Below are 26,740 nucleotides of genomic sequence, written 5' to 3'. Positions count from 1 at the left end.
AGCACTAATGATTCCCAAACCACAGGGCCTCAGAAAAAGTCCTTCTTTTGGAAATGAAGCAAATGTTTACTATACATATAGTGTTACTCAAAGGACTTATGTTCATTATATTTTTTGTCAAAGTCACCCATTGAAAAATGCAGAAAGTGTGTCCATTTAGAAAATATATACAAAAGAAAAATAAAAAAGAAAAACATCATTTAAAATAAACACAGTTTAAGTCTTCAAGTTAAATTAACAGCAAGCAAATTTTAATACATATAAACCCCATGAGAGTATAGCTCATTACTACAGGAATTTTTGTCTAGCATAGAGGGCCAAGTAATATCACTGAAATGCAAGCAGCCATTAAAAAAAAATAGGATATGGCTGATTATGTGCAGTCATGTACCAGTAAATGTACAACAACCAGCTCTCTAGGAAAAGTCCTGTTTTGTAGTGTCTGTCCATTTATTTCTGTGGTATAAATGCTTCCATCACAGCCAATTTCAAGTTACCACTGTGTCATCAACTAGCTTCCAGATTTCCCAAGACAATAGCAGTTGGGCTCCTGGGAGCTGGTCTGGGTTGTATCTTGCATATTCACTGAGTATAAGGCTAACTAACCTTTGGACTTCCCTGGTAAGCAAGACTTGCTCCGCGTACAGACATCACACTAGATTTATGTATGTATTATGTGTTTACTTTTTAACACTTATCTTCTAAGTAATGTTTTCAGGTACAAAATTCAGAAATTACAAAAAGGGATACAGTAAAGACTCGCTCACCTATCCCTTTCCATTTTATTCATTTCTCAGATATCCTTCCAGAAATATTCTTTAAGAAATTAAAGAAATATATATGCTTTCTTTTTTGTTTTTAAAAAGAATAAGCAGTAGCATACTATACACTGTTTCCCACCTTGCTCATTTTCTACTGAACAATAGAAAATACATGTATTTTAAAATACAAGTTGGAGGTCATTCCATTCCAGTGCCCCTTATAGAGGGTCATTTTGTTATTACAATGTTGTAAGGTATATCCTTGTTTATATGACATTTCACAACTATGAATATATATGGGATAACTTCCTAGAGATGAAGTTGCTAGGTCAAAGATTGCTTTAGGAAGAGGCGGCAGATATAGTAAGTGGTTAGGAAATTAAAGAATTAAAGATTCTAATCCTGCCCTCAATTATCACTGACATAATCATAGAATAGAGTCATATCACCTGAAAACCAGACTTTGCTTGCTGAGGTTCTCACAATTGGACTGTTTGGTATGGAGGGAATCAATGCACGCTGCATGCTAAAGAGATCATAGGAAAGATGAGTCATGCTAGGCAATCAAGAAAGATACAAATATCCTACCTGGCTGAGCCTGCATTTCTTTCACTTATTTATCTATCCATCCTATTATATACTAACTACATACCCACCTATGATAAACAGATAATTAATAGTCAATCGACTTGTCTAGTAGAGGTTGATAGTATAAATCAAATATAATTAACATAACCTTAAAAAGTGACCTGAATGAATAATACATGACCCTGATAGAAATTTTTGAACAATACTGAAAAGGACAAAACAGGAAGCTGAAATCAACCATGATTATCCTACTCAGAAATAGCTAATGTGAATATTTTGAAGTGATGCACCTCAAAGTTTATATTATTCAATTTGTATGTATGTAGAGAAGTACATGTATGTTTGTGGATAAACAGTTTGCCATACCATTAAATAATCATCCATAACAGTTAATTCTCCCTAGCAGAGTCCCTAAGGGAAGAAATCAAATTCTTCAAAGAGAGGTTCTTCTAGGGCCAACTTATGACTTTGAGAATCACTCAGTATAACAGAAGATGTTCCTCTGTGAAGAATATGGAATCCCACAAAAGATTGAAAACCTCTATTCTATATTATCATTTAAAAATGGCTGTACACTATTTCACCATATTTAAAGCCCAAAATTTCTTTAGTCAATCATATGTTGCTAAACTGAGACAAATTATTTAGATGAAAACAAAATTAACCTATATTATTAGATTTATCAACTTACCCGTAAGGAGGTAGAATGTCATGTTTGTCCTCCAGAGAAGCCAAATGCTGTTTTAGTGCTTCAAGTAAACTGTAGGGTGCCTAAAAATAATTAGGAAAAAGTTGTTTTTTGATAGTTATTAGCAAATTCAGACTCTCCTATATAATGAAAAGTTTCTGAAAAACAATTAGGACACCTGTCCAGCAAATGATTAAAGTGAAATCATTGCTATAAGTAAATTCATTCTTAAAAGTAGCATCTTGGTATGAAATCAGATTTTCAGACTATGATTTTACATACCTTTTTAAAGAAACAACAAAAAAGTCTCTTAAGATGATCAAATGACTGCTAAAATATCTGTCTCCTTTGGAAAAGACACTGGGCTTGAAATTATTCATTACTTATGGTTCTTTAATGAGTCACTAGATTATTAGATAAATTTCAGTAAAACATTAAGCCTAGTGGGGAAGAGGTAGAGGAGGCAAGAAGAAAACAGAGAAACAGAGAAAGAACCACAGCAGGGAACAGAGAAGCTCATTCATGGCCTCCAGTTTCCCCTGGAATGTCACCTCCTCAACCAGGATTTCCTTGGGTGTCCTAGGGAAAACAGTGCCTACCAACAATCTCTTTACCATCACCACCTTTTCTTTTTCTTCATGGCAATGATCATCCTTGAAATTATAGGTTTCATTCTGTGTATGTTTATTGCCGTCTCCTTGCAGTAAAATGTAAAACTCTAAGGGACTGATGCTGAAGCTGACACGCCAATACTTTGGCCACCTGATGCGAAGAGATGACACATTGGAAAAGACCTTGATGCTGGGAAAGATTGAAGGTGGGAGGAGAAGGGGGCGACAGAGAATGAGATGGTTGGATGGCATCACCGACTCAATGGACATGAGTTTAGGTAAACTGCGGGAGATGGTGATGGAAAGGGAGGCCTGGTGTGCTGCAGTCCATGGGGTTGCAAAGAGTCGGACACGACTGAGCGACTGAACTGAACTGAAAAAGACAGCAATTTTGTCTGTTTGTTCACTGATGAATCCCGGTGTTTGGCATACAGTAACTGCTTAACTGGTATTTGCCAAATGAATGTGGATGCACCCTTTCATTATCCACTCCAATTAAAGATGGGAGAAGTGTGCTTCAATTCCCAACCCGGGTTCTGTGTGTCTCATCATGTCTCCCCTGATCCAACCATTCACTCCTCAACAAGAGTTTGTTAATAAACTACTAGACACCAGGCAAAAAGAATACAGCAGGCCTCACAACCTGGGGTGTGGGAGAGGAGAGATATCAAATAATCAAACAAATAAATGTCAGATGAAAGCTGTGAAAAGTACTATGAAAGAGAGGTACATGATACTCGGTGTTTAGGTGAATCTGATCAAGTGAGGGATGGCAGACAAGCAACCTGAACAACGTAACAGCTGAGCTGAGAGCTGAGGGAGAAAAGTAGGATGGTATGAAATGAATGAGCATGACAGGGTGCATATGGCACAGACCACAAATAAAGGTGAACTACGTTGCCAGGGCAGGGAGAGCCAAGGGGAGCATGGAGGAGATGAAACTGGGAGAGTTTGATGGTGCCAGACCTTAAACTCATGTCAATATTGTGGCATTTGGACATTAACTTGAAAATTGTTGTTTTTCAGTCGCCAAGTCAGGTCCAACTCTTGGAGACCCCATAGACTGCAGCACACCAGGCCTCCCTTTCCATCACCATCTCCCGGAGTTTACCCAAATTCATGTCCATTGCATCAGTGATGCCACCCAGCCATCTCATCCTCTGTTGCCCTCTTCTCTGCCTGCCCTCAATCTTTCCCAGCATCTGGGTCTTTTCTAATGATCCAGCTATTTGTATCAGGCGGCCAAAGTATCAGAACTTCAGCTTCAGTATCAGTCCTTCCAAATAGTATTCAGGGTTGATTTCTTTTAAGATTGACTGGTTTGATCTCTTTGCAGTTCAAGAGACTCTCTAGAGTCTTCTCCAGCATCACAGTTCAAAAGCATCAATTCTTCAGCACTCTGCATTCTTTAAGGTCCAGTTCTCACAACCGTACATGATTACTGGAAAGACCACGGCCTTGACTATTTGGACCTTTGTCAGCAAAGTGATGTCCTTGGTTTTTAACACACTGTCTAGATTTAAAGATAAATATTAAAACAACATCATGGCATCCGGCCCCATCACTTCATGGCAAATAGAAGGGGAAAAGGCGGAAGCAGTGACAGATTTCCTATTCTTGAGCTCTAAAATCACTGCCAAACTTCCAGACGTTCAAGATGGAGTTTGAAAAGGCAGAGGAACCAGAGATCAAATTGCCAACATCCCCTGGATCATGGAAAAAGCAAGAAAGTTCCAGAGAAACATCTACTTCTGCTTTATTGACTATGCCAAAGCCTCTGAATCTGTGGATCTCAACAAACTGAAAAATTCTTCAACAGATGGGACTACCAGACCACCTGACCTGCCTCCTGAGAAACCTGCATGCAGGTCAAGAAGCAACAGTTAGAACCGGACATGGAACAATGGACTGGTTCCAAAGCGGGAAAGGAGTACATCAAGGCTGTATATTGTCACCCTGCTTATTTAACATATTCAGAGTACATCATGTGAAAGGCTGGGCTGGATGAAGCACAAGCTGGAATCAAGATTGCCAGGAGAAATATCAATAACCTCAGATATGCAGATGACATCATCCTTATGGCAGAAAGTGAAGAGAACTAAAGAGCCTCTTGATGAAAGTGAAAGAGCAGAGTGAAAAAGCTGTCTTAACACTCAACATTCAGAAAACAAAGATCATGGCACCTGGTCCCATGGGGAAACAGTGGAAACAGTGAGAGACTTTATTTTGGGGGGCTCCAAAATCACTGCAGATGGTGACTGCAGCCATGAAATTAAAAGACGCTTGCTCCTTGGAAGAAAAGCTATGACTAACCTAGACAGCATATTCAAAAGCAGAAACATTACTTTGCCAACAAAGGTCCATCTATTCAAAGCTATGGTTTTTCTGGTAATCATGTATTGATGTGAGAGTTTGACCATAAAGAAAGCTGAGCACCGAAGAAGTGATGCTTTTTTTTTTTTTTCTACCTTCCTTCCTCTTAATCACATAAGAAGTTTTTTTTTTTTTTTTTTTGGGTTTTTCATAGATTTTTTTTTTCCTTTAAAAACTTAATAGCATTTATACATTGAAGGTACGATGTTACTAAGCCTGCAGAAATATTGAAATATTTCAGAGAACTTATTCACTGTACATTTAATTTATTTTATTTATAAAAGTTATGAACTGTAGAAAGTTTTACTTGTTGGGTCAAATGCTTGTTGCTTCAGAAGTGATGCTTTTGAACTGTGGTGTTGGAGAAGACACTTGAGAGTCCCTTGGACTGCAAGGAGATCCAACCAGTCCATCCTAAAGGAAATCAGTCCTGAGTATACATTGGCAGGACTGATGCTAAAGCTGAAGCTCCAATACTTTGGCCACCTGATGCAAAGAACTGATTCATTTGGAAAGACCCTGATGCTGGGAAAGATTGAAGGCAGGAGGAGAAGGGGACGACAGAGGATGAGATGGTTGGATGGGATCACTGACTCCATGAACATGACTTTGAGTAAACTCTGGGAGTTGGTGATGGACAGGGAAGCCTGGCGTGCTGCAGTCCATGGAGTTGGCAAAGAGTCGGACACACCACTTTGAACGACTGAACTGAACTGAAAATCACTGCAGATGGTGATTGCAGTCATGAAATTATAAGACAATTGTTCTTGGCAGGAAAGCTATGAAAAACCTAGACAACTTGAGAATACTGGTTGACTACTGGATGGCTTTGAAGTGAGTGAAATGATCAGATCTGTATTGTGAAAGTTCTCAGACCAGCATGCTGGTTGCATTGCATAAGACAATCAGCAGGGGGCAAAGTACATGGACGTGGAGCAGCGGAGAAGTGAGTTGAAGCAATGTTCTTGAGCTTACGGTGGCAGAGATCGACCCCAATGCGGCTGAACTAGCAGCTGGAAAAGGGTTTAATGAAGGAAGTGTGGCAGGGCTAAGGGACCATTCTGAGAGGAACAGGGATAATGACACAAAAGTTATCAAGAAGGGCAACACTTATCCTCCAATTAAATATTTTTTAAAAATAACTTAAAGAAAAGAAAAGCAGCAAACACATCAGTCTGAGAAGACTCAGAGGAGGCTGGGTATCACTCAGTATAGATGGGCTGCCAGGATGAAGAAGCAAAGCAGAAATCTGTTCAGAGGAATTTCCCATCACACCAAATATGGGGACAAGGAGAAGACTTCCCCACAGACGCCTCTTAAACACGTGGGCACTCTCAGCACAAAGGACTTGGAGAGTCTGTCCCTAGCCAGAGGCCACAGGCCCCTGAGCAGCAGGGAGACCAGGAGTTCTGGAGTCCAGGGTGAGCTTCAAATGTTCAAACATACAAGACGGGGAAAAAAGAGGGAGAGGGACCCCAAAATGATCAAAGGACTGCCAACATCAGCAGGGCAAACACACATGTATGGCAAAGGCACAAAGCATTGCTGGATCAGTCAGTCATTCAACAAACACATGACAAAATCATAAACAGAGAAGTTGCCATTCCTTGCACAATGTGGGTTGGAAACTTTCTTTTTTCATCCAATTTGCTTTCCTACGATTCTAGCAAAACGGTAGGCGGGAGGCTGTCAGAGCTCTTCTGGGACGCACCCAGTAGCCCTCCACCCACCAAAACCATGGTCACACTACCCAGTAGGTCCCCACCGAGTTTGGGCTCATGGAACTCTGCTGAGGGGTGTGGCCCAGGTTTGAAGTGCTTGGGTGAAAAATGAAAATGCACAGAATTGCAAGCAGAGCAGCTGATGCGTGAGTTTTGGGGGAGCTGAACCCAACGTGAATGAAAGAGTGGGGAAGGGTGGCAAGAAAAGAGGTAGACCCAGACAGACACACCAGACAGCCACTCATGGAAGGATGCTCCGTGAGCCCAAGATGGGGTCAAGACCGAGGAGGAAGGATCAGCCAAGGAAGTGAGGTAGACGCCTCTTCAGAAAACGGAAGGGTTTGGCTGAGCCTGGACACGGGGAGCGTGCACTTAACGTTTCCCTTCCTGCACGTAGTCAAGATTGTTGGAAGCATGAGAGAAACTGGCCAAGTGATGCAGAAGTGCAGAGGAAGACCTCCACAGCCTTGCAGGGATTGAGCATCAAGACTGACTGCAAACGCTCCTCCCAAGGGTGCATGAACCTCTCTCAAGGGGGCTGACCGAGGGGGCAAAGAGGAGGAAGGAAGGACGACCTCATCTTGAACTTTGAATCAAGATGTCATCAGAGGAGCCAGGGGACCATTCTTCTGGCCCTTTTCAAATGCGATCCAATGAATTAAAAGATCAGATGACTCCCCACCTCCCGCCTCCCTCCCTCCCATCCCAGAGAGCCTTGCATCTATCTCAGTCCATCCCGGGCTTTCCAGAATGCCCCAGAAAGCACATGCAGCTCAGCCAGCCCAAGGCCAGGGCAGATGACTCCCTGAGCTGGCTGAGGGCCTGAAGCCAGCGTGCTGATAAGGAAGTCCTTGCAGTAAAAGCAGCTGATTCACGGAGCAAAGAGTGGAGACCTGCATGATGCTTGAACAACAAAGAGCCTCACCTGACTTCTGTGGTTTCTCCGCCAGCCATTGATTTTGGTTTTTGACTCAAGGGTCCTGGGGATCCTAGGAACCAGGCAGAGTGGAGGTAAGGAGGACAGAGGAGGGTCCCATGAGAAAGAAGGAACTCTAACCGGGGGCTGTTTTGTCCAGATAGCCCCCCATCCAGAGCTCTGGCCGCAGTCACTGAGCACTGAAGGGAGCCAACGCCAAGACACCAAAGCCCAGTTCAGCTGAAGCTGGTCTGTGCTGCCACAATGGTCTGTGCAATTCTCAGCATGGAAACCGTTCCCACCTTTGCCACCACTCTCAATGAAGGGAGGTCAAGGCAGAGAAAGTCAGAGGATGATATCTGGAGAGATATCAAGTCGTGTTTCCATAGTCTTTGTTTTCTCTCTGGCAGGGGCTAGGACTATCTCATTCATATCTCCTTCTTCCTGGGAGGGGCCAGACCTGTGTCTGTGAGTGCCTGTTGATTGCAATCCACTAATTATAGTGACTCTGGGCAATGAAATCCCATCTTCTCCTCTACTAATGCAGACATTCTCATTGTTTCTCTGTCTGGTTAGCGGAATTCTCATTCGGGAAGCTGTGCCTTATTGCATCCAACCGTGGTTCCCATTGTGGACCATTTGATGGGGTTCAATGTCTGTGCAGAAAATAGGTCACTTTGGTACCTCTCCACACATGAAGGAATAATGCTTGTGAAGACACGTATGTTTCCCTCAAAGGTTTTTGAGAAGTCATCAGATAGACACTCCCTCCTCCTCCTGACACCAAACTCAACATTTCTTTGCAGCTGTAATGATCCTGTCCTCCCAATCTCCTCTATCTTTTAATTGGAGGCCACTGCTGGGTCCATTGGGTTTTTTCTTCACAAACTTCCCCCCATACATGCCTGACCACCTCCCATTCCTCCAGTCTCAACCAAGGCAGCTCTGCAAGACCAGAGTCAGGCAGCAGGTTGTGCTAGAGTTAAGGACCTGACTTATGGGATGGGGAGACCTGGGGGGATGGCCATGGAAGTTCAGAAGGCTCTGAACTTGAAGAAGCTTCCCCCTCCTCCCTTGCTGGAGATGATATGGAGACCACTACCCCCCCTCCCCAAGTTACATGCCTCATCAGGATATGTCCTCACCCGCTTCCTGGCCTCTAGGCCTCTAACTACAGTTAAGTCACAGCATCGCCAGCTGGGGACATGCCTCTACCTATAGTCCAGTCAAAACAGTAAAAATAAACAAGATCACCTCCTAGGAGGATTGTAGAAATCTGTACCAATCTTAAAGGTAAAAAGGATGCAGGGGTGATGGTCGCTACTGTATCTCCATATAATTCACCAGTATGGCCCCCAAACCAGTCAGGCCCTGAAGAATGACAAACTGCAGCATAATCAATCAAGTAGTAACCCAGTTGCAGCCACTATAGTTTCTTTGGTTTTTGTTGCTGTTGTTCAGTTGCTCAGTCGGGTCCAACTCTTTGCTACCCCATGAACCACAGCATGCCAGGCCTTCCTGCCCATCACCAACTCCCGGAGTTTACCCAAACTCATTTCCATTGAGTCTGTGATGCCATCCAACCATCTCATCCTCTGTCGTCCCCTTCTCCTCCTGCCTTCAAACTTTCCCAGCATCAGGGTCTTTTCCAATGAGTCAGCTCTTCGCATCAGGTGGTCAAAGTATTGGAGTTTCAGTTTCAACATCAGTCCTTCCAATGAACACCCAGGACTGAACTCCTTTAGGATGGACTGGCTGGATCTCCTTGCAGTCCAAGGGACTCTCAAGAGTCTTCTCCAGCACTACAGTTCAAAGGCATCACTTCTTCGGTGCTTAGCCTTCTTTATAGTCCAGCTCTAACATTAATACATGGCTACTGGAAAAATCAAACCTTTGACTCTACAGACCTTTGTCAGCAAAGTGATGTCTCTGCTTTTCTAATACACTATCTAGGTTTGTCATAGCTCTTCAGTAGATGTAGGTTAATGTAGTCTCAGGAACATGGTATGTGACTAACAGTTTGGTGAGTGCTGTGTTTTCCATTGCTATCTAAAGTATGAATCAGTAAGAGTTTATGGGCAGATGAAATGGACAATGCTATATATTTATGATCCAGTTCAGGCTGTGTTAAGTCTCTTAACCCATATGTTGGTCAGAATATGGTCAGAAGAAGTTTATACTCTCTAGTTACCCCTCAGAATATTGCACTGATCTACTTCCATTTATGATATCATGCCAAATGGACCAGATGAGCAGAAAGGGGACCTTGGAAAGTGATATGCACTCCAGGGGATGGATGGGAGGTCAACCCTACAAAGATTCACGAGCCTTCCATAGCAGTAAAATTTTTAGAGCATCAGTGGCCAAGGGTCTACCAGGAAATCCCATTCAAAATAGAAGATAAAGTGTTGTATCTCACACGTCTCACCATGAAAAAGAAACATGAGTACTGGGAGGTCTCTTGGAGATCTGGAGACCAGGAAAGACTGCTTTGGCTCATATTCCAAGTGACCTAAAGTAGGTTGCCATGTTACTCTGGGTCCCAGAGAAGGTCAGCAGGCTGGGCCTGCAAACTCTGCTGCTCAAGCCCTATGATACACACGGGATGGAGCACAGGCAGGTCCAGAGGGCACCCATGGGCTGCAGGAGCAGCCTGCCAGACCTGCATTTCATCCTCACCTGCACCGCCTGCCATGTGAGGGATTCCTGATGAGAGACTTTAGGGGAAGGAAAAGGCCTGAGCTCATCTGATGTTCACAACTCTGCTGTAAGGCAGACAATAGCATCGCCCTCATTCTGCATTTGCATAAAGGAGGCATGGAGAATGCAAATGAATTGCTTGAGATGACACACTTGAAAGGCAGATAACGCAGCCTCAAGCCTAAACTCACTGTTCACAATACCTTGCTATTTTCTTTTTTTTTTTAATTTTAAAAATTTTAATTGGAGGCTAATTACAATATTGTGGTGGTTTTTGCCCTACATTCACATGAATCAGCCATGGGTGTACATGTGTTCCCCATCCTGAACCCCCCCCCACCTACCTCCCCATCCCATCCCTCAGGGTCATCCCAGTGCACCAGCCCTGAGCACCCTGCCTCATGCATCAAACCTGGACTGGCAATCTATTTCACATATGATAATATACATGTTTTAGTGCTATTCTCTCAAATCATCCCACCCTCGCCTTCTCCCACAGAGTCGAACAGTCTGTTCTTTACATTATACAGAGCAAAGTAAGTCAGAAAGAAAAACACCAATACAGGATATTAACACATATATATGGAATTTAGAAAGATGGTAACGATGACCCTATATGTGAGACAGCAAAAAAGGCACAGATGTAAAGAATATCTTGCTATTTTCACAGATCAGTTCTATCCACTGAAAAAGCATCTTGGAGTTGTTATACTATAAGTCACCATTTAGCACTCAGCGGGGAACGACCTCTTTTGTAAGACCTACAGCTCACAGACCTGTTCCAAAGTCACAAGTCTATGTATATATAAGTAGAAATAGAAATGTTAACTCTCACAGAAATGAAAATACACATGTAACTATACAGAAAATGATGGCATCTCAGATGATAAACACAGCACAAAGACAAAAAGCCACTTAAAGACAGACAAGAGATGTACTGACCTGAGAAAGATATGGAATGTCATTCTGATCAATTCCAGCTTGCTGAAATCAGAAAAAAAGGGGGAAAAAGAAAACATTACAGCAAGGAGTGTTAACAAAGAAAAGTAAGTGTGAGACCAATTTGTACACTAAAGAGAAAGGACTCCAAGAGCAAGAGTGCCTTGCTGGGCTGGTACACACCCAGATCAAGAAAAACGGCAGGCTCAAGTATGTCTTACGGGGCTTCCCAGGTGGCTTAGCAGTAAAGAATCTGCCTGCCAATGCAGGAGATGATGGTTCGATACCTGGGTCAGGAAGATCCCCTGGAGGAGGAAATGGCAACCCACTCCAGTATTCTTGCCTGGGAAATCCTCTGGACAGAGGAGCCTGGTGGGCTACAGTCCACAGGGTCGCAAACAATCGGACACAACTTAGCGACTGAGCAACAAGCACAAAAGAATGCCTTGCACACTTAAGCATAAACTTATATTTGCTCTTATGGTAAAATTTAACAAGACCTGCCAGATTTTGAGTCTTTGTTGCTTTGTGAAGAACTTGGCTTCATTCTGGATATCATACAAATATGTTCTAAGTTTTCAAATACTCAGAATTAGCTACTAGGGCAAATCTGTGGCCCACCTCATATGTTTCCTTATCTCACTGGTTTTAGAGCTGTTTCTGGTGGGAAGGTAAGCTTGGTATAAATTATCCTCAAGTCACAAACAGAAATCATTGTAAGATTGTTTTTGATCACAAGTGCATTGCAGGGTACATTTGAAGTACCTATTCCTAGTTTTTAGTTGTACTGTTAACAAAATAGTTAAAACTACCCATTTCTGTTTGGCAGGGATTGTGAGGTAGAGGTAGAGTTGTACAGGATACTAAACTACAGAAAATAGCACAAAAGCCGTGGCTAGAAATAGATTTCTGTACCTCTGCAACTTTAAGAAACCTTGCCAATTTGGTCATCCTTTCGAGGAACTTGATGTAAATATCCAAACTTTCCCTGCATTGCTTCTTCCCCATGTCAAAATATTTATCTAAAAATAGGAAAAAAAATGACAAAATAGCCAGTATTGTAGCAATCTCAAGTTTCATTCCTTTCTGATGATTCTATGTTAATTCTGGGTATGATTTTAACTTCTTGAAAACAATTACAGTTTTAATCCAATAATATTTTGCTTTAATAAACAACAACACTGCACATCTAAGTATAACCAACAGATTTTTTATACAGTAACTACTGCATGCTGAACACTGGTGCTGATAATATATATGGCATTTAATAGCATACACATATAATTTGGATAGTTTAGTTTAATTTCTACAAATTCTAGTCTGGAATCTTTTTGATTAACATCAAGTTCTGATGGTCTCTGACAGAGGGGCTGTATTTCCTACCCTTTATAACTCAACAAATGTACCAGGCACTTCCTAAATGTAAGAAATATCTCAAATTGTCAACAACGAAACTGGTTAGGGCTAAGTGATGACTGAAATTTCCTAAAAAGCCTAAGAAACATTTGTTTGTATATGATCAAAACAATAATTTGTAGGCTGTATCTTAGGAAAGTTAGAATTGTACTATTTGATGTTAGTTGAGTGGGACTTACTGTGTAATGAATAAATACGGCAATCCGTGTTAATTTCCCAATAAATTTCCCAGAAATATCAGTTAGCACTTATAAACAAATTGAAAAGTTCTGTGGCTGATTAGTTAATTATTTTTAACAAAAAAAGCAATATGATGTCTAATTATGTAAATATATATGACCTTGTAAGGATCTGCTATTTTGAACCTAAAACACAGATGAATCTAAATGTAGATATAAATAAAGCATTTTTGCCAGTTTAGTTTTTAAAAAGTCATGTCTATTCTTTAGCTTACCTAGCAGATTAAGGATCCCCTCATTATAGGCTGCAAAGAGGCGAAGAGAATCCTTAAAGAGGAGCATGAAAGCAGCATGTACTATACCATTAGTTAGTCCATCGGCATTTGCCTGGAAATTAAAGAGGAATCAATTACCACCATGTTTTTTTCCCTCTCCCACCTACAGTCAAACAATGCTGCTTAACAATATCTTTTTAAAAAAGGATTTATAAAGCTCTTACATTAAAATTCAGAAGAGCGTCAAACTGAATTTGAATAACTGGAAGAGTGTTCAGCAGCTTCTTAGTGTTCATAGTTCTCATAACACCATCTGGCCTATAAAAGATAAAAGAAGTTCATAAAATCAATGCTAATTAAGAGTTTGAGAATCACCATGACATCAGCATCTTGAAAAATAGCTGCATTTTTGCCAAACTACATATCAGAACAGATATGTACTGCAGTACTTCTTGCTTACAAACTAACAATATTTACCTACCCTCTCTTGGTTTTGGTGATGTCTGACCCCATCAGTCTATACGCGAGTGACTTTTCATTCAAGTACTTGCTATATCGTCTGATGAAAGCTGACATAGTATAGCCTAAAAATGAAATACCTTTTATTATTTCCAGTTTAACCAATGTTAACCATTTACAACATACGTCACCAAATGCAAAGGTTTATCATTCCACATTCACGCATATCCCTCAACAATATCTTTGAAGCATAAAACACTAGAATGGCTTTTGTTACTCAAGTACAGTATTCCTAAAACTTTCTGTTAAAGATTATTTTTTAAATGAATTTATGTTTATTTATTTATTTTTAATGTTAATTGGAGGCTAATTACTTTACAATATTGTGGTGGTTTTTGCCATACATCCACATGAATCAGCCATGACTGTATACCTGTTCCCCATCCTGACCCTCCCTCCCACCTTCCTTCCTATGTCATCCCTCAGGGTCATCCCAGTGCACCAGCCCTTCCTCAAAGTGTTGATATCACCTTTGGATGTGGTATTGATGGTGACATTCCTGAACCGGAGAAATAACTGAACTTTATTAGTTCCTTTCACATTTTCACAGACACTATTATAAATCCTTAGCATTTTTCTGACACCCCCTATCCCCTTGTTACCATTGCTCCGGTCTTCCTTTCACTCAACAAACGACCTTGCCCCTACTTCATAGACAAAATGTAAAGAGAAAGGCCATGACAGAAACTCAGCTGCTCACTAAGGGCCTTGATTCATTTATTCAATTTACTTATTTGTTCGACAATTATTCAGTGTTCACTATGATGCTATAGGTTCAGTAGTGAACAATAGAGACCCCCCAAAAAAAAAAAACCTGGCCTACATGGATCTTATACTCCAATGGTGATTGATAGATAAGCAAAAGAAAAGAAATATACAGAGATGTTTAGTTGCTGAGAAGTGGAAAGAATAAAACTCAGGCAGAGAAGGGATAAAGGGACCATGATTTTTGGGAGACTGAGGCAGGAAAGCCTCACTGAGTAAATACCTGCATATGTGTTGTGTCAACGAATTTAGAAATTACTTTCCATCATAAAACGTATACCACATCACACCCTTCATCATTCAGAGCCATTTTTTTAAACTAGGCATGGTTTCCAGAATATTTCCCTCCTTGCCACAAAGAAGTATTTCCATCAAAGAATCATCTTACCTTCTATGACACTTTTATCCAGAAAGTTGTGTAAAGTGAACAAAGAACTTCTCGATGCAAGATGTTGGATAAAACGCTGTCAAACAAGTGTGCCAAATTCTTAAAATTAGGTTCAGTTCACAAATAGAGTTCATTCGTGATTTTGTCTTTGTAAATACATACTTAACATGATTCTATCATACATATCTTCTATTTCAGGGGCACTGATTAAGGTGAGCACTGTCACAACCTGGGCTAGCCAACATAAGGATCTGCAGTGCCGCCAAGTCTGTTGACATACCCCCCAAATAAACAAGGGGTTAAACATTAAAGCTAATGTGAATACACACTTTTTACCCACGCCTTTATATCAGTAACATCTCAGGAGTTAGGGTCACTGACCCACCATGCAGTCGAAAATTCCCATATAATTCATAGTAAATAAAGTGAAAGTCGCTCAGTCATGTCCAACTCTTTGCGACCCCATCGACTATATATACAGTGCATGGAATTTTCCAGGCCAGAATACTGGAGTTGGTAGCCTTTCCCTTCTCCAGGGGATCTTCCCAATCCAGGGATCAAACCAAGGTCTCCCACATTGCAGGCGGATTCTTCACCAGCTGAACCACCAGGGAATAAAACCCACATATAATTTATAGTCAGCTACCTGCAGATGCCATACCACGGTAACTGTGATTAGATCCATGCCTGTGGAGTCAACCAAGAATGGATACTGTAGTGTTGTAGTATTTACGATGGAAGAAAGCCACATACAAGAGGACCTGTGCAGTTCAAACCTGGGATATTCAAGGGTCAGTGGCAATTATAGGATTAATTATTTTAATCATTCATGTTCAATTATTTAACAATTCAATTAATAGAAAAAAAAAGAATACTGTGGTACATCTTTGGACTCCAATGCCCAGAAATGACAACTGCTAACTTTTGCACATATCTCCTTCAGTTCTATTTTTTGGCAGGAATTTATTTATCATTTATTTATTTATTTGGCTGAGTTAGATTTTAGTTGCAGTACAATGGATCTTCATTTTGTCATGTGGGATCTTTTGTTGTGGTGCACCGACTCTCTAGCTCTGGTGCAGGCTCAGTTGACCTGTGGCATGTGGGATCTTAGTTTCCCAGCTGGGGATCGAACTCTCATCCCCTACATTGCAAGGCAGATTCTTAAAGACTGGACCACCAGGGAAGTTCCTTCAACTCTAAAATAAGAGGTATAAAGCCTTACAGATAAAGTTAATAGTGGCCTTTGTCCCATCCTCAAGTTCAATTTACTTCTCCTACCTGGAAGGAAACATTATCAAAATTTTCATGTGTTATCTTTGCATCCTATTTTCTTTATAGTTTCATATATATACCTGTTACATGGACAAATATTGTGTGAATTTTTAACATTTATAGAAATGATATTGGACTCTAAATATCATTCCGTGGCTTACTTCCTCTACTAGCAAAATGGTATACTTTATTAAATACTGATTGCAAAGAGAAATTCATAAGTAAAAATGGAAAAATTGGTGTTTTAATATCTACTTCTATGTACTTTCCCCACTTGTCATTAATGAAAGCAAAATGTAGTAAGCCCCTAACACACTGAGCATATTTGCAGTTGTGTCACAACAGTCCTTTGTACTAAAAGGAAGGAATAGACGCCATGCTCACCTCATTTCCATACACCATGAGGTGATGGACAGTAACCAGGGCTTTGAACACCACCACCCAGCTGCTGCTACCAGTTTTCTCAGAAAGAACGTCAGCCAGATGGGCAACACTCATATTTGTTCCATTTATGTACTGGATCAGATCTAAATTAGAGACAGTGACAAACATTAAAACACAGGCAAAAAAAATTCAAAACCAAAATTGGTAACTTTACCTGAAATCCAGATGCAATCAAATCTCAGAGACATGACAAAGAGAATCATCTGAAACATTTTCTTCATTTCAAGTAGTAAAATTTGTGCATGACAGTGCTCAGTCGTTCAGCTGTGTCTGACTCTTTGCAACCCCACGGACTGTAGCCCACCAGGCTCCTCTGTCCATGGGATTCTCCAGGCAAGAATCCTGGAGTGGGTTGCCATTTCCTCTTCCAGGGAATCTTCCCAACCCATGGGTCAAACCCACTTCTCCTGCATTGCAGGCAGATTCTTTATCACTGAGTCACCTGGTACTAACATGGTAGGTGATACTGAACGCATGTTTATCCTATTTGTTCCATAGAGTTAATGAGGATTGTGATTGCATTGATTCTGCTCACCAGTGTCTCCCCAAGACCCAGCATGGTAGCTGGCACATACTAAGTTATGGAAAATACTTGTTAAATAAATGGATAAGACTCAAGAAGGTAAGTAACATGCTCAAGGTCATACAGGTAGTTCAGTGGAAGGGCTGGGATTTGAAATCAGGTTTGTTTGACTCTGAAGACCAAGGTATTAAACATTATGTCATTGTGCCTCACTCAAGAAAAGTGTCATTCCATGAAGGTTCAGTAAGAATCTTTGTCTCCCTAAGTCTGACTTTTTTGGTTTACACCTTTTAATTTCTTACTGCTTTTTCTTCTTTATTCCACTTCCCCACAGCCTTGTACCTGGTTTATTGCAACAGCTTTTTGCTTTCCTCCCCTCAAAGTTATAAACATTAATTAATTTACTTTTCAGTTCAGTTCAGTCGCTCCGTCGTGTCCGACTCTTTGTGATCCCATGAATCACAGCATGTCAGGCCTCCCTGTCCATCCCCAACTCCCGGAGTTCACTCACACTCATGTCCATCGAGTCAGTGATGCCATCCAGCCATCTCATTCTCTGTCGCCCCCGTCTCCTCCCACCCCCAACCCCTCCTAGCATCAGACTCTTTTCCAGTGAGCCAACTCGTCGCATGAGGTTACAGCCCCTCAAAAGGTAAGTTTCATTGTTTCATTTTCCTACTGAAAAACATGCAAAGATTCCTTGCTGTTTATCAGTTCAAAAATTCTCTTTGCTTTCCAAACCATCTATAAACTATCATTCTAAAACAACTTCATCTGTAGCACTTATCTATTACGCAGCATCTTCATATGCGCAGCAGCAGGACAGGTACTGAGGAGGGGGCTTAACAAATATGCTAGTGGATTAGAGTGACAGACTCACCCTATAAAGTAAGATTTACTTATTCAACAAACATATATACTCAGCATCAATGCCTAATATGTGCCAGTTGCTGTACCATGTTTGGCAGGCTTCCCTGGTGGCTCAGGCGGTAAAGAATCTCCCTGCAATACAGGAGTCATGGGTTCGATTCTTGGTGGGGAAGATCCCCTGGAAAAGGGCATAGGAACCCACTCCAGTATTCTTGTTTGGAGAATCTCATGGACAGAGAAGCCTGCCTGGCAGGTACAGTCCATACAGTTGCACAGACTTGGACACAACTGAAACAACTTAGCACACATGTTCATGCCATGTTTAAGGTTTTGAAGAATGAGATTCTCTGCTATATTTTTTATCTTTAGGTCCACTTTATTTCTTTTTTCTATGCAGTTTCCTCTGCAACCTTTTCATTTCTGCTTCGGCATGATTTCAGTCTTTGGACTGAATCTTTCAGTTATGCTGGTACTGATTCAAGTGCCCTTGTTTGGTTCCATGCACCCTTCACATTGGTAATTATTGCTTAACTTTCAGGTTTTGAAAAGTTAATCCTGGTACATGTTATATCCTAGTGCAGGCCTGGATTATATATACTATCCCAGAATCTAATATGGGACCTGTTGAGAATAATCTTCAAGAAACTTTAAATGTATATATATATATAGCGAGAGGAAATTAATCTGCTTAACTTTGGTGAACTGGTAGCTGCTGCAATAAACACTCATTATCATGATGATAAGAAAAAACTTCAGGAGACAAATGCACATTACGTCAATGAATAGTTTTGAAGCCAAATAGCAAAATCAAGAGTTGATCAAAAGGCTGAATCAGCTACAAAGGTTGCAATAGCAATGGGATTTACATCTATTGCCAACAGCACAGATTGTTTATGAAACCACTGCCCTGGTGCAAAGAGTCGGACATGGCTGAGCATACAGACACACACACAAACACACACACACACCCATACACCACTGCTCTGGTGCAAAGTCGGACACGACTGAGCACACACACACACACCCATATGCCACCACTCTGGAGCAAAGAGTCAGACATGACTGAGTGCATGCGCACACACACACACATACTCCACTGATGCAGCACATAGAGTCAGACACAACTGAGCATGCACACACACAGGCACAAACCCATATGCCACTGCTCTGGCGCAAAGACTGGACATGACTGAGCATGCACACACACATACACACACACACCCAAACGCAACTGCTCTGGCACAGAGTCAGATATGACTGAGCATGCATGAGCATACACACACAAACCCTCATATGCCACTGCTTCAATGCAAAGAGTTGGACACGATTGAGCATGCACGCACACACACACACACACCATAGGCCACTGCTCCAGCGCAGTCAGGCACAACTGACCATGCACACACACACACACCCATATGCCACTGCTCCAGAGCAAAAAGTCAGACAGGACTGAGCATGCACACACACAAATGCACAAACACACACCCATACGCCACTACTCTGGTGCAAAGGTAGGATACGACTGAGTGCACACACACAACACATACACACAGACATCCACCACTACTCTGTTGCAGAGTTGGACAGCACTGAGCATGCACACGCACACACACACACCCATCTGCCATGGCTCTGGCACAGAGTCAGACATGACTGAGTGCACAGACACACACACCCATACACCACTGCTCCGGCACAAAGAGTTGGACATGACTGAGCACGTACACACACACACTTCCACATGCCACTGCTCTGGGACAAAGAATCAGACATAACTGAACATGCACACACAAACACACACACACACCCATCTGCCACTTATCTGGCACAGAGTTGGGCATGACTGAGCACACACACACACCCATATACCACTGCTCTGGTGCACAGAGTCAGACAGGACTGAGCACACGCGTGCACACACACACACACGCACATACCCATAAGCCACTGTTCCACCTCAAAGAGTCGGACACGACTGAGAATGCACAAACACACACACAGCCATCCACCACTGCTCCCGTGCAAAGAATCAGACATTACTGAGCACACACACACACCCACACACACACCCATACACCACTGCTCAGGTGCAAATAGTCAGACATGACTGAGTTCACACACAGACACACAAACACACACACAGCCATATGCCACTGTTCTGGTGCAGAGTCGGACACGACTGAGTGCATACACACACACACACAAAACCATCTGCCACTGCTCCGGTGCAAAGAGTCAGACACAACTGAGCATGCACACACACACACACATACCCAACACCACTGCTCAGGTGCACAGAGTCAGACACAACTGAGTTCACACACAGACACACACACACACCCATACGCCACTGCTCTGGCACAAAGAGTCGGACACGACTATGCTTGCGCGTGCACACACACACACACACATGCTGGAGCTTAGGTGCAAAGAGTCGGAGAAGACTGAGCACACACACATGCACACACCCATACGCCACTGCACCGATGCAAAGAGTAGGACACAACTGAGTATGCCTGCACATGCGCACACACACAGAAACACACACCCATATGCCACTGTTCCAGTGCAAAGAGTCAGACAGGACTGAGCGTACACACACACACACCCGTACACCACTGCTCTGGTGCAGAACTGGACATGACTGAACACACACACACACACACACTCACAGCCATCCACCACTACTCCAGTGCAAAGAGTCGGACACGACTGAGCATGAATGCACACACACACACACCCATATGCCACTGCTAGGATGCAAAGAATCGGACATGATTGAGCGCACACACACACACACCCCCATGTACCACTGCTCAGGTGCAAAGAGTCGGAAAAGACTGAGCTCGCACACAGACACACACACCCATCTGTCACTGCTCCAGTGCAAAGAATTGGACATGATTGAGCACACACATACCCATACACGCCCATTTATTAGCAAACAACTGATTCACACACACACACACCCATAAACCACTGCTCCAGTGCAAAGAGTCGGACATGACTGAGCACACATACACACACTCAAACAGCCATCTGCCACTGCTCTGGCACCAAGAGTCAAACACGACTGAGTATGTACACACACACACACACACACACACACACACACACACACACACAGTCATACGCCACTGCTCCACCACAAAGAGTCGGACACTACTGAGCACAAACACACACACAACCATATGCCACTGCTATAGTGCAAAGAGTCGAACACGACTGAGCACACATACACATGCACACACACACCCATATGCCACTGCTCTGGTGCAAAGAGTCAGACACGACTGAACACACACACACACAAACACACACCCATATGCCACTGTTCCACCACAGAGTCAGACACTACTGAGCGCACAGACACACACACACACACCCATATGCCACTGCTCAGGCGCAAAGAGTGGGACAGGATTGAGCATGAACACACATAGCCATCTGCCACTGCTCTGGCGCAGAGTTGGACATGACTGAGCACACAAAAACACACACACAGCCATCTGCCAATGCTCTGTCACCAAGTCAGTCATGACTGAGCACGCATACAACACCCGCACACCCACACGCCACTGCTCTGGATCAAGTCATACACGACTGAAAACACACACACACACACACTCACACAGCCATATGCCACTGCTCCAGTGCAGAGAGTCAGACAGGACTGAGCATGCGCACACACACAAACACACACACACACCCATATGTCACTGCTCCAGCACAAAGGGTTGGACAGGACTGAGCACAGACACACACAGACACACCCATATGCCACTGCTCTGCTGCAGAGTTGGACACGACTGAGCACACACGCACACTCCCATATGCCACTGCTCCAGCAAAAAGAGTCAGACATGATGGAACATGAACACACACACACAAACCCATCTGCCACTGTGCTGGCGCTGTCAGATATGACTGAACACACACACACACCCATACACCACTGTTCCACCACAAAGAGTCAGACACTACTGAGCGTGCACACACACACACACACACACACACACACACACATATATATGCCACTGCTCTGGTGCAGAGTCAGATGCAACTGAGCAGACACACACACACAGACACACACCCATCCATCACTGCTCCAGTGCAAAGAATAGGACATGACTGAGCGTGCATGCACACACACACACACACCCATACACCACTGCTCAGGCACCAACAGTAGGACATGACTGAGTTCGCACACAGACACACACACACATCCATATGCCACTGCTCCAGCACAAAGAGTCAGACACAGCTCAGCACACACACACACATGCACACACTCACATGCCACTGCTCCAGTGCAAAGAGTTGGACACGACTGAGCACACACACACACTCACACACACACACCCATATTCCACTGCTCCAGCACAAACAGTCTGACAGGACTGAGCACAAACACATGCACACACATGTACCCATATGCCACTGCTCTGGTGCAGAGTCGGACAGGACTGAGCACACACACACACAGCCATCTGCTACTGCTCTGGCGCCAAGAGTCAGACACGGCTGAGCACGCATATAACACCCACACACCCACACACCACTGCTCTGGTTCAGAGTCATACATGACGAGAAAACACACACACACACTCACACAGCCATATGCCACTGCTCCAGTGCAAAGAGTCAGACAGGACTGAGCATGCACACACACACAGACACACACCCATATTTCACTGCTCCAGCACAAAGATTTGGACAGGACTGAGCACAAACACATGCACACACACCCATATGCCACTGCTCTGGTGCAGAGTCAGACATGACTGAGTGTACACACACACACACACACACACACCCATATACCACTGTTCCACCACAAAGAGTCAGACACTACTGAGCATGCGCACACACACACATATATATGCCACTGCTCTGGTGCAAAAAGTCAGACACAACTGAGCAGACACACACACACAGACACACACCCATCCATCACTGCTCCAGTCCAAAGAATCGGACATGACTGAGCGTACACGCACACACACACACACCCATACACCACTGCTCAGGAGCAAACAGTAGGACACGACTGAGTTCGCACACAGACAGACAGACACACACATCCATACGCCACTGCTCCAGAACAAAGAGTCAGACATGGCTGAGCACACACACACACATGCACACACCCATATGCCACTGCCCTGGTACAAAGAGTCAGACACGATTGAGCACACACACACACACACGCACACACCCATACACCACTGTTCCACCACAAAGTCGGACACGACTGAGCGTGCACTCATGTACACACACACACACACCCATATGCCACTGTTCTGGTGCAAAGAGTTAGACACAAGCACACACACACACACACACAGACACACCCAGATCCCACTGCTCCAGCGCAAAGAGTCGGACAGGACTGAGCATGAACACACACACAACCATATGCCACTGTTCTGGTGCAAGAGTCGGACACAAGCACACACATACACACACACAGACACACCCACATCCCACTGCTCCAGTGCAAAGAGTCAGACAGGACTGAGCATGAACACACACACAGACCCATATGCCACTGTTCTGGTGCAAAGAGTCGGACACAAGCACACACACACACAGACACACCCAGATTCCACTGCTCCAGCGCAAAGAGCTGGACAGGACTGACCATGAACACACACACACATATGCCACTGCTCTGGTGCAGAGTTGAACATGACTGAGCACACACACACACCTATACACCACTGCTCAGGCGCAAAGACTAGGACATGACTGAGTTCGCACACAGACACACACACACACATGCAAATCCCCATCTGCCACTGCTCTGGCACAAACAGTTGGACACAACTGAGCATGCGCACACACACACACACGCACACACCCATATGCAACTGCTCTGGCGCCAAGTGTCAGACATGACTGAGCACGCACACACACACACACCCATACGCCAATGCTCTGGTGCAGAGTCAGACATGACAGCACACACACATACACATGCACACACCCATATGCCACTGCTTCAGTGCAGAGTTGGACAGTACTGAGCATGAACACACAGACACACACACACACATATACACATACACCACTGCTCAGGCACAGAGTCGGACACGGCTGATCACATACACACACACACACACACACACACATGCACAAACCGATATGCCACTGCTCCAGTGAAAAGATACACACCCATATGCCCCTGTTCCACCACAAAGAGGCAGACACTATGGAGCCCATACACAGACACACACACACACACACCCTTATATGCCACTGCTCTGGTGTGAAGAGTTGGACCACTGAGAACACACACACACACCCCCATATGCCACTGCTCTGGTGCAAAGAGTTGGGCAGGACTGAGCACACACACACACACACACACACACACGCACACACCCATTTGCCACTGTTCCACCACAAAGAGTCAGACACGACTGAGCACACACACACACAACACACACACACACCCATATGCCACTGCTCCAGTGCAAAGAGTCAGACAGGACTGAGCATGAACACACACACACACACTTACGCCACTGCTCTGGTGCAGAGTCGGACATGACTGAGCACACACACACACACCCATACACCACTGCTCAGGCGCAAAGGCTAGGACATGACTGAGTTCTCAGACACACACACACACGCACACCCCCATCTGCCACTGCTCTAGCACAAAGAGTTGGACACGACTGAGCACACACACACATACCCATACACCACTGCTCCAATGCAGAGTCAGACATGACTGAGCACACACACACACATGCACACACCCTTATGCCACCGCTCTGGTGCCAAGTGTCAGACATGACTGAGCATGCGTGCACACACACACACACACACCCATACGCCACTGCTCTGGTGCAGAGTCAGACATGACAGTACACACACATACACACGCACACACCCATATGCCACTGCTCCAGCACAGAGTCAGACAGGACTGAGCACAAACATACAGACACATGCACATGCACACACCCATACACCATTGCTCAGGCACAGAGTTGGACACTACTGATAACACACACACGCACACACACACGCACACACCCATATGCCACTGCTCTGGTGAAAAGAGTCAGACACGACTGAACGTACATACATATTGAACGTACATACTGAACACACATTCCCCCATATGCCCTTGTATTGGCACAGTCGGGCACGACCAAGAACACACCCACATACACACCCATATGCCACTGTTCCACCACAAAGAGGCAGACACTACAGAGTGCATACACACACACACACACACACACCTATATGCCACTGCTCTACTGTGAAGTGTTGGACATGACTAAGCACACACAAACACCCATATGCCACTGTTCTGGTGCAGAGTCAGACACGACTGAGCATGCATGCACACACAGACACCCATACTCCACTGCTCTGGTGCAGAGTTGGACACAACTGAGCACACTCACACACACACAGCCATACACCACTGCTCCAGGGCAAAGAGTCAGACACGACTGAGCATGCACACACACACATACCCAACACCACTGCTCAGGTGCATAGAGTCAGACACGACTGAGCTCACACACAGACAGACATGCACACCCATACGCCACTGCTCCGGCACAAAGAGTCGGACACGACTGAGCTCATGCACACACGCGCGCACACACACAAACACACACACAGACATGCCACTGCTCTGGTGCAGAGTTGGACAGGACTGAGCATAGACACACTCACACAGACACACACAGCCATACGCCACTGCTCTGGCACAAAGAGTCGGACATGACTGAGTATGCATGCACACGCGCACACACGCACACCCATATCCCACTGCTCCAGTGAAAAGAGTCAGGCACGAGTGACCGTGCGCATGCACACACACCCCCATAAATCACTGCTCCGGCACAGAGTCGCACACGACTGAGCATGCACATACACACATACACACACACACACACACACACACACAGCCATCCGCCACTGTTCCAGCACAAAGAGTCGGACATGACTGAACATGCACACACTCACAAACCCCCATACTTTCTCCACAGGGAGTCTCTGGGCTACAGATAACTTTAAGAATGAGACCCGTCTCAGAAGTCCGAGTTGTTACTTCGCTGCCTATTATGTCCCAAGGTTCAGGCGGAACATGTAGACTCGATGTTTGGATTTAAAGAGACCATAGGCTGGGTTCCAGGCTCAATCAAAGGCACTGGAGTGCGATCGCACCCACCCCCACGGCCATGTGGGGGGTGCGTGGGGGGGTGCGCGGGGAGGTGCGTGGGGGGTGCTTGAGGGGGTGGGGTGGAGCTGGGGTTGCGGCAGGGTCTTCGAGGCCATGGAGCCTACTCACCTGCCAGGTGTTTCGGCTCAGGTTTGGTGGGCTCATTGGTGGTCGCCCGGAGGGCAGCCTTGGACGCGGACAACCCCATAAGTGCGTCGCCAGCTGCCAGCCACGAGGGTAATAGCAGCGGAAGCTGGTCCCTCCTCTTCCTGCCAGCGGACTGAGCCGGGACCGGGGCGATGGGAGGGGCGCCTGAGATGACGGAAGAAAGGCCATGCTCAGCAGCCGGCCTTCTGTCCTGTACTCCCTGACATGGGCCTGCAGAATTATGAGGTGAGGCATGAAGTCGCGAGGCATGGGGGCTGGGTATAGTGGGTTCAGGGTGGAAAGGACCCCGCATGAGGTGGAGTGTCTCAGGTGACCAAGGTGGACCCGTGGAGTGATAGACCCTCAGTAAGAGAATAAACAACGGCCATTGAGTAAATATCATGAGAAAGAAGGACATGTTGGGGACCAGAGATAAAAG

At 44.4% G+C, this 26,740-nt stretch overlaps 1 protein-coding gene across 1 annotated transcript in view; it reads right to left on the bottom strand.

Annotated features, from left to right (window-relative positions):
- The window catches only part of VBP1 (VHL binding protein 1), a 79,669-nt gene extending 53,307 nt beyond the window's left edge, over positions 1-26,362 (bottom strand). The window contains exons 1-10 of the mRNA XM_055437701.2: positions 26,284-26,362; positions 16,499-16,641; positions 14,840-14,915; positions 13,649-13,751; positions 13,392-13,485; positions 13,168-13,279; positions 12,213-12,319; positions 11,301-11,342; positions 2,041-2,120; positions 1,211-1,287 (exon numbers count right to left, since the gene is read on the bottom strand). Of these exons, the coding sequence (XP_055293676.2) occupies positions 1,211-1,287; positions 2,041-2,120; positions 11,301-11,342; positions 12,213-12,319; positions 13,168-13,279; positions 13,392-13,485; positions 13,649-13,751; positions 14,840-14,915; positions 16,499-16,641; positions 26,284-26,362 (913 nt within the window). The remainder of the gene's footprint in view (positions 1-1,210; positions 1,288-2,040; positions 2,121-11,300; positions 11,343-12,212; positions 12,320-13,167; positions 13,280-13,391; positions 13,486-13,648; positions 13,752-14,839; positions 14,916-16,498; positions 16,642-26,283) is intronic.
- Positions 26,363-26,740: the final 378 nt, after the last annotated feature.

The sequence above is a fragment of the Moschus berezovskii genome, chromosome X (genome assembly GCF_049115385.1).
Source record: "Moschus berezovskii isolate FMDL1 chromosome X, NW_MosBer_1.0, whole genome shotgun sequence".
NCBI classification, from domain to species: Eukaryota; Metazoa; Chordata; class Mammalia; order Artiodactyla; family Moschidae; genus Moschus; species Moschus berezovskii.
Note: the sequence above shows the minus strand (reverse complement) of the source record. Positions and strands in the feature narration are given on the sequence as shown.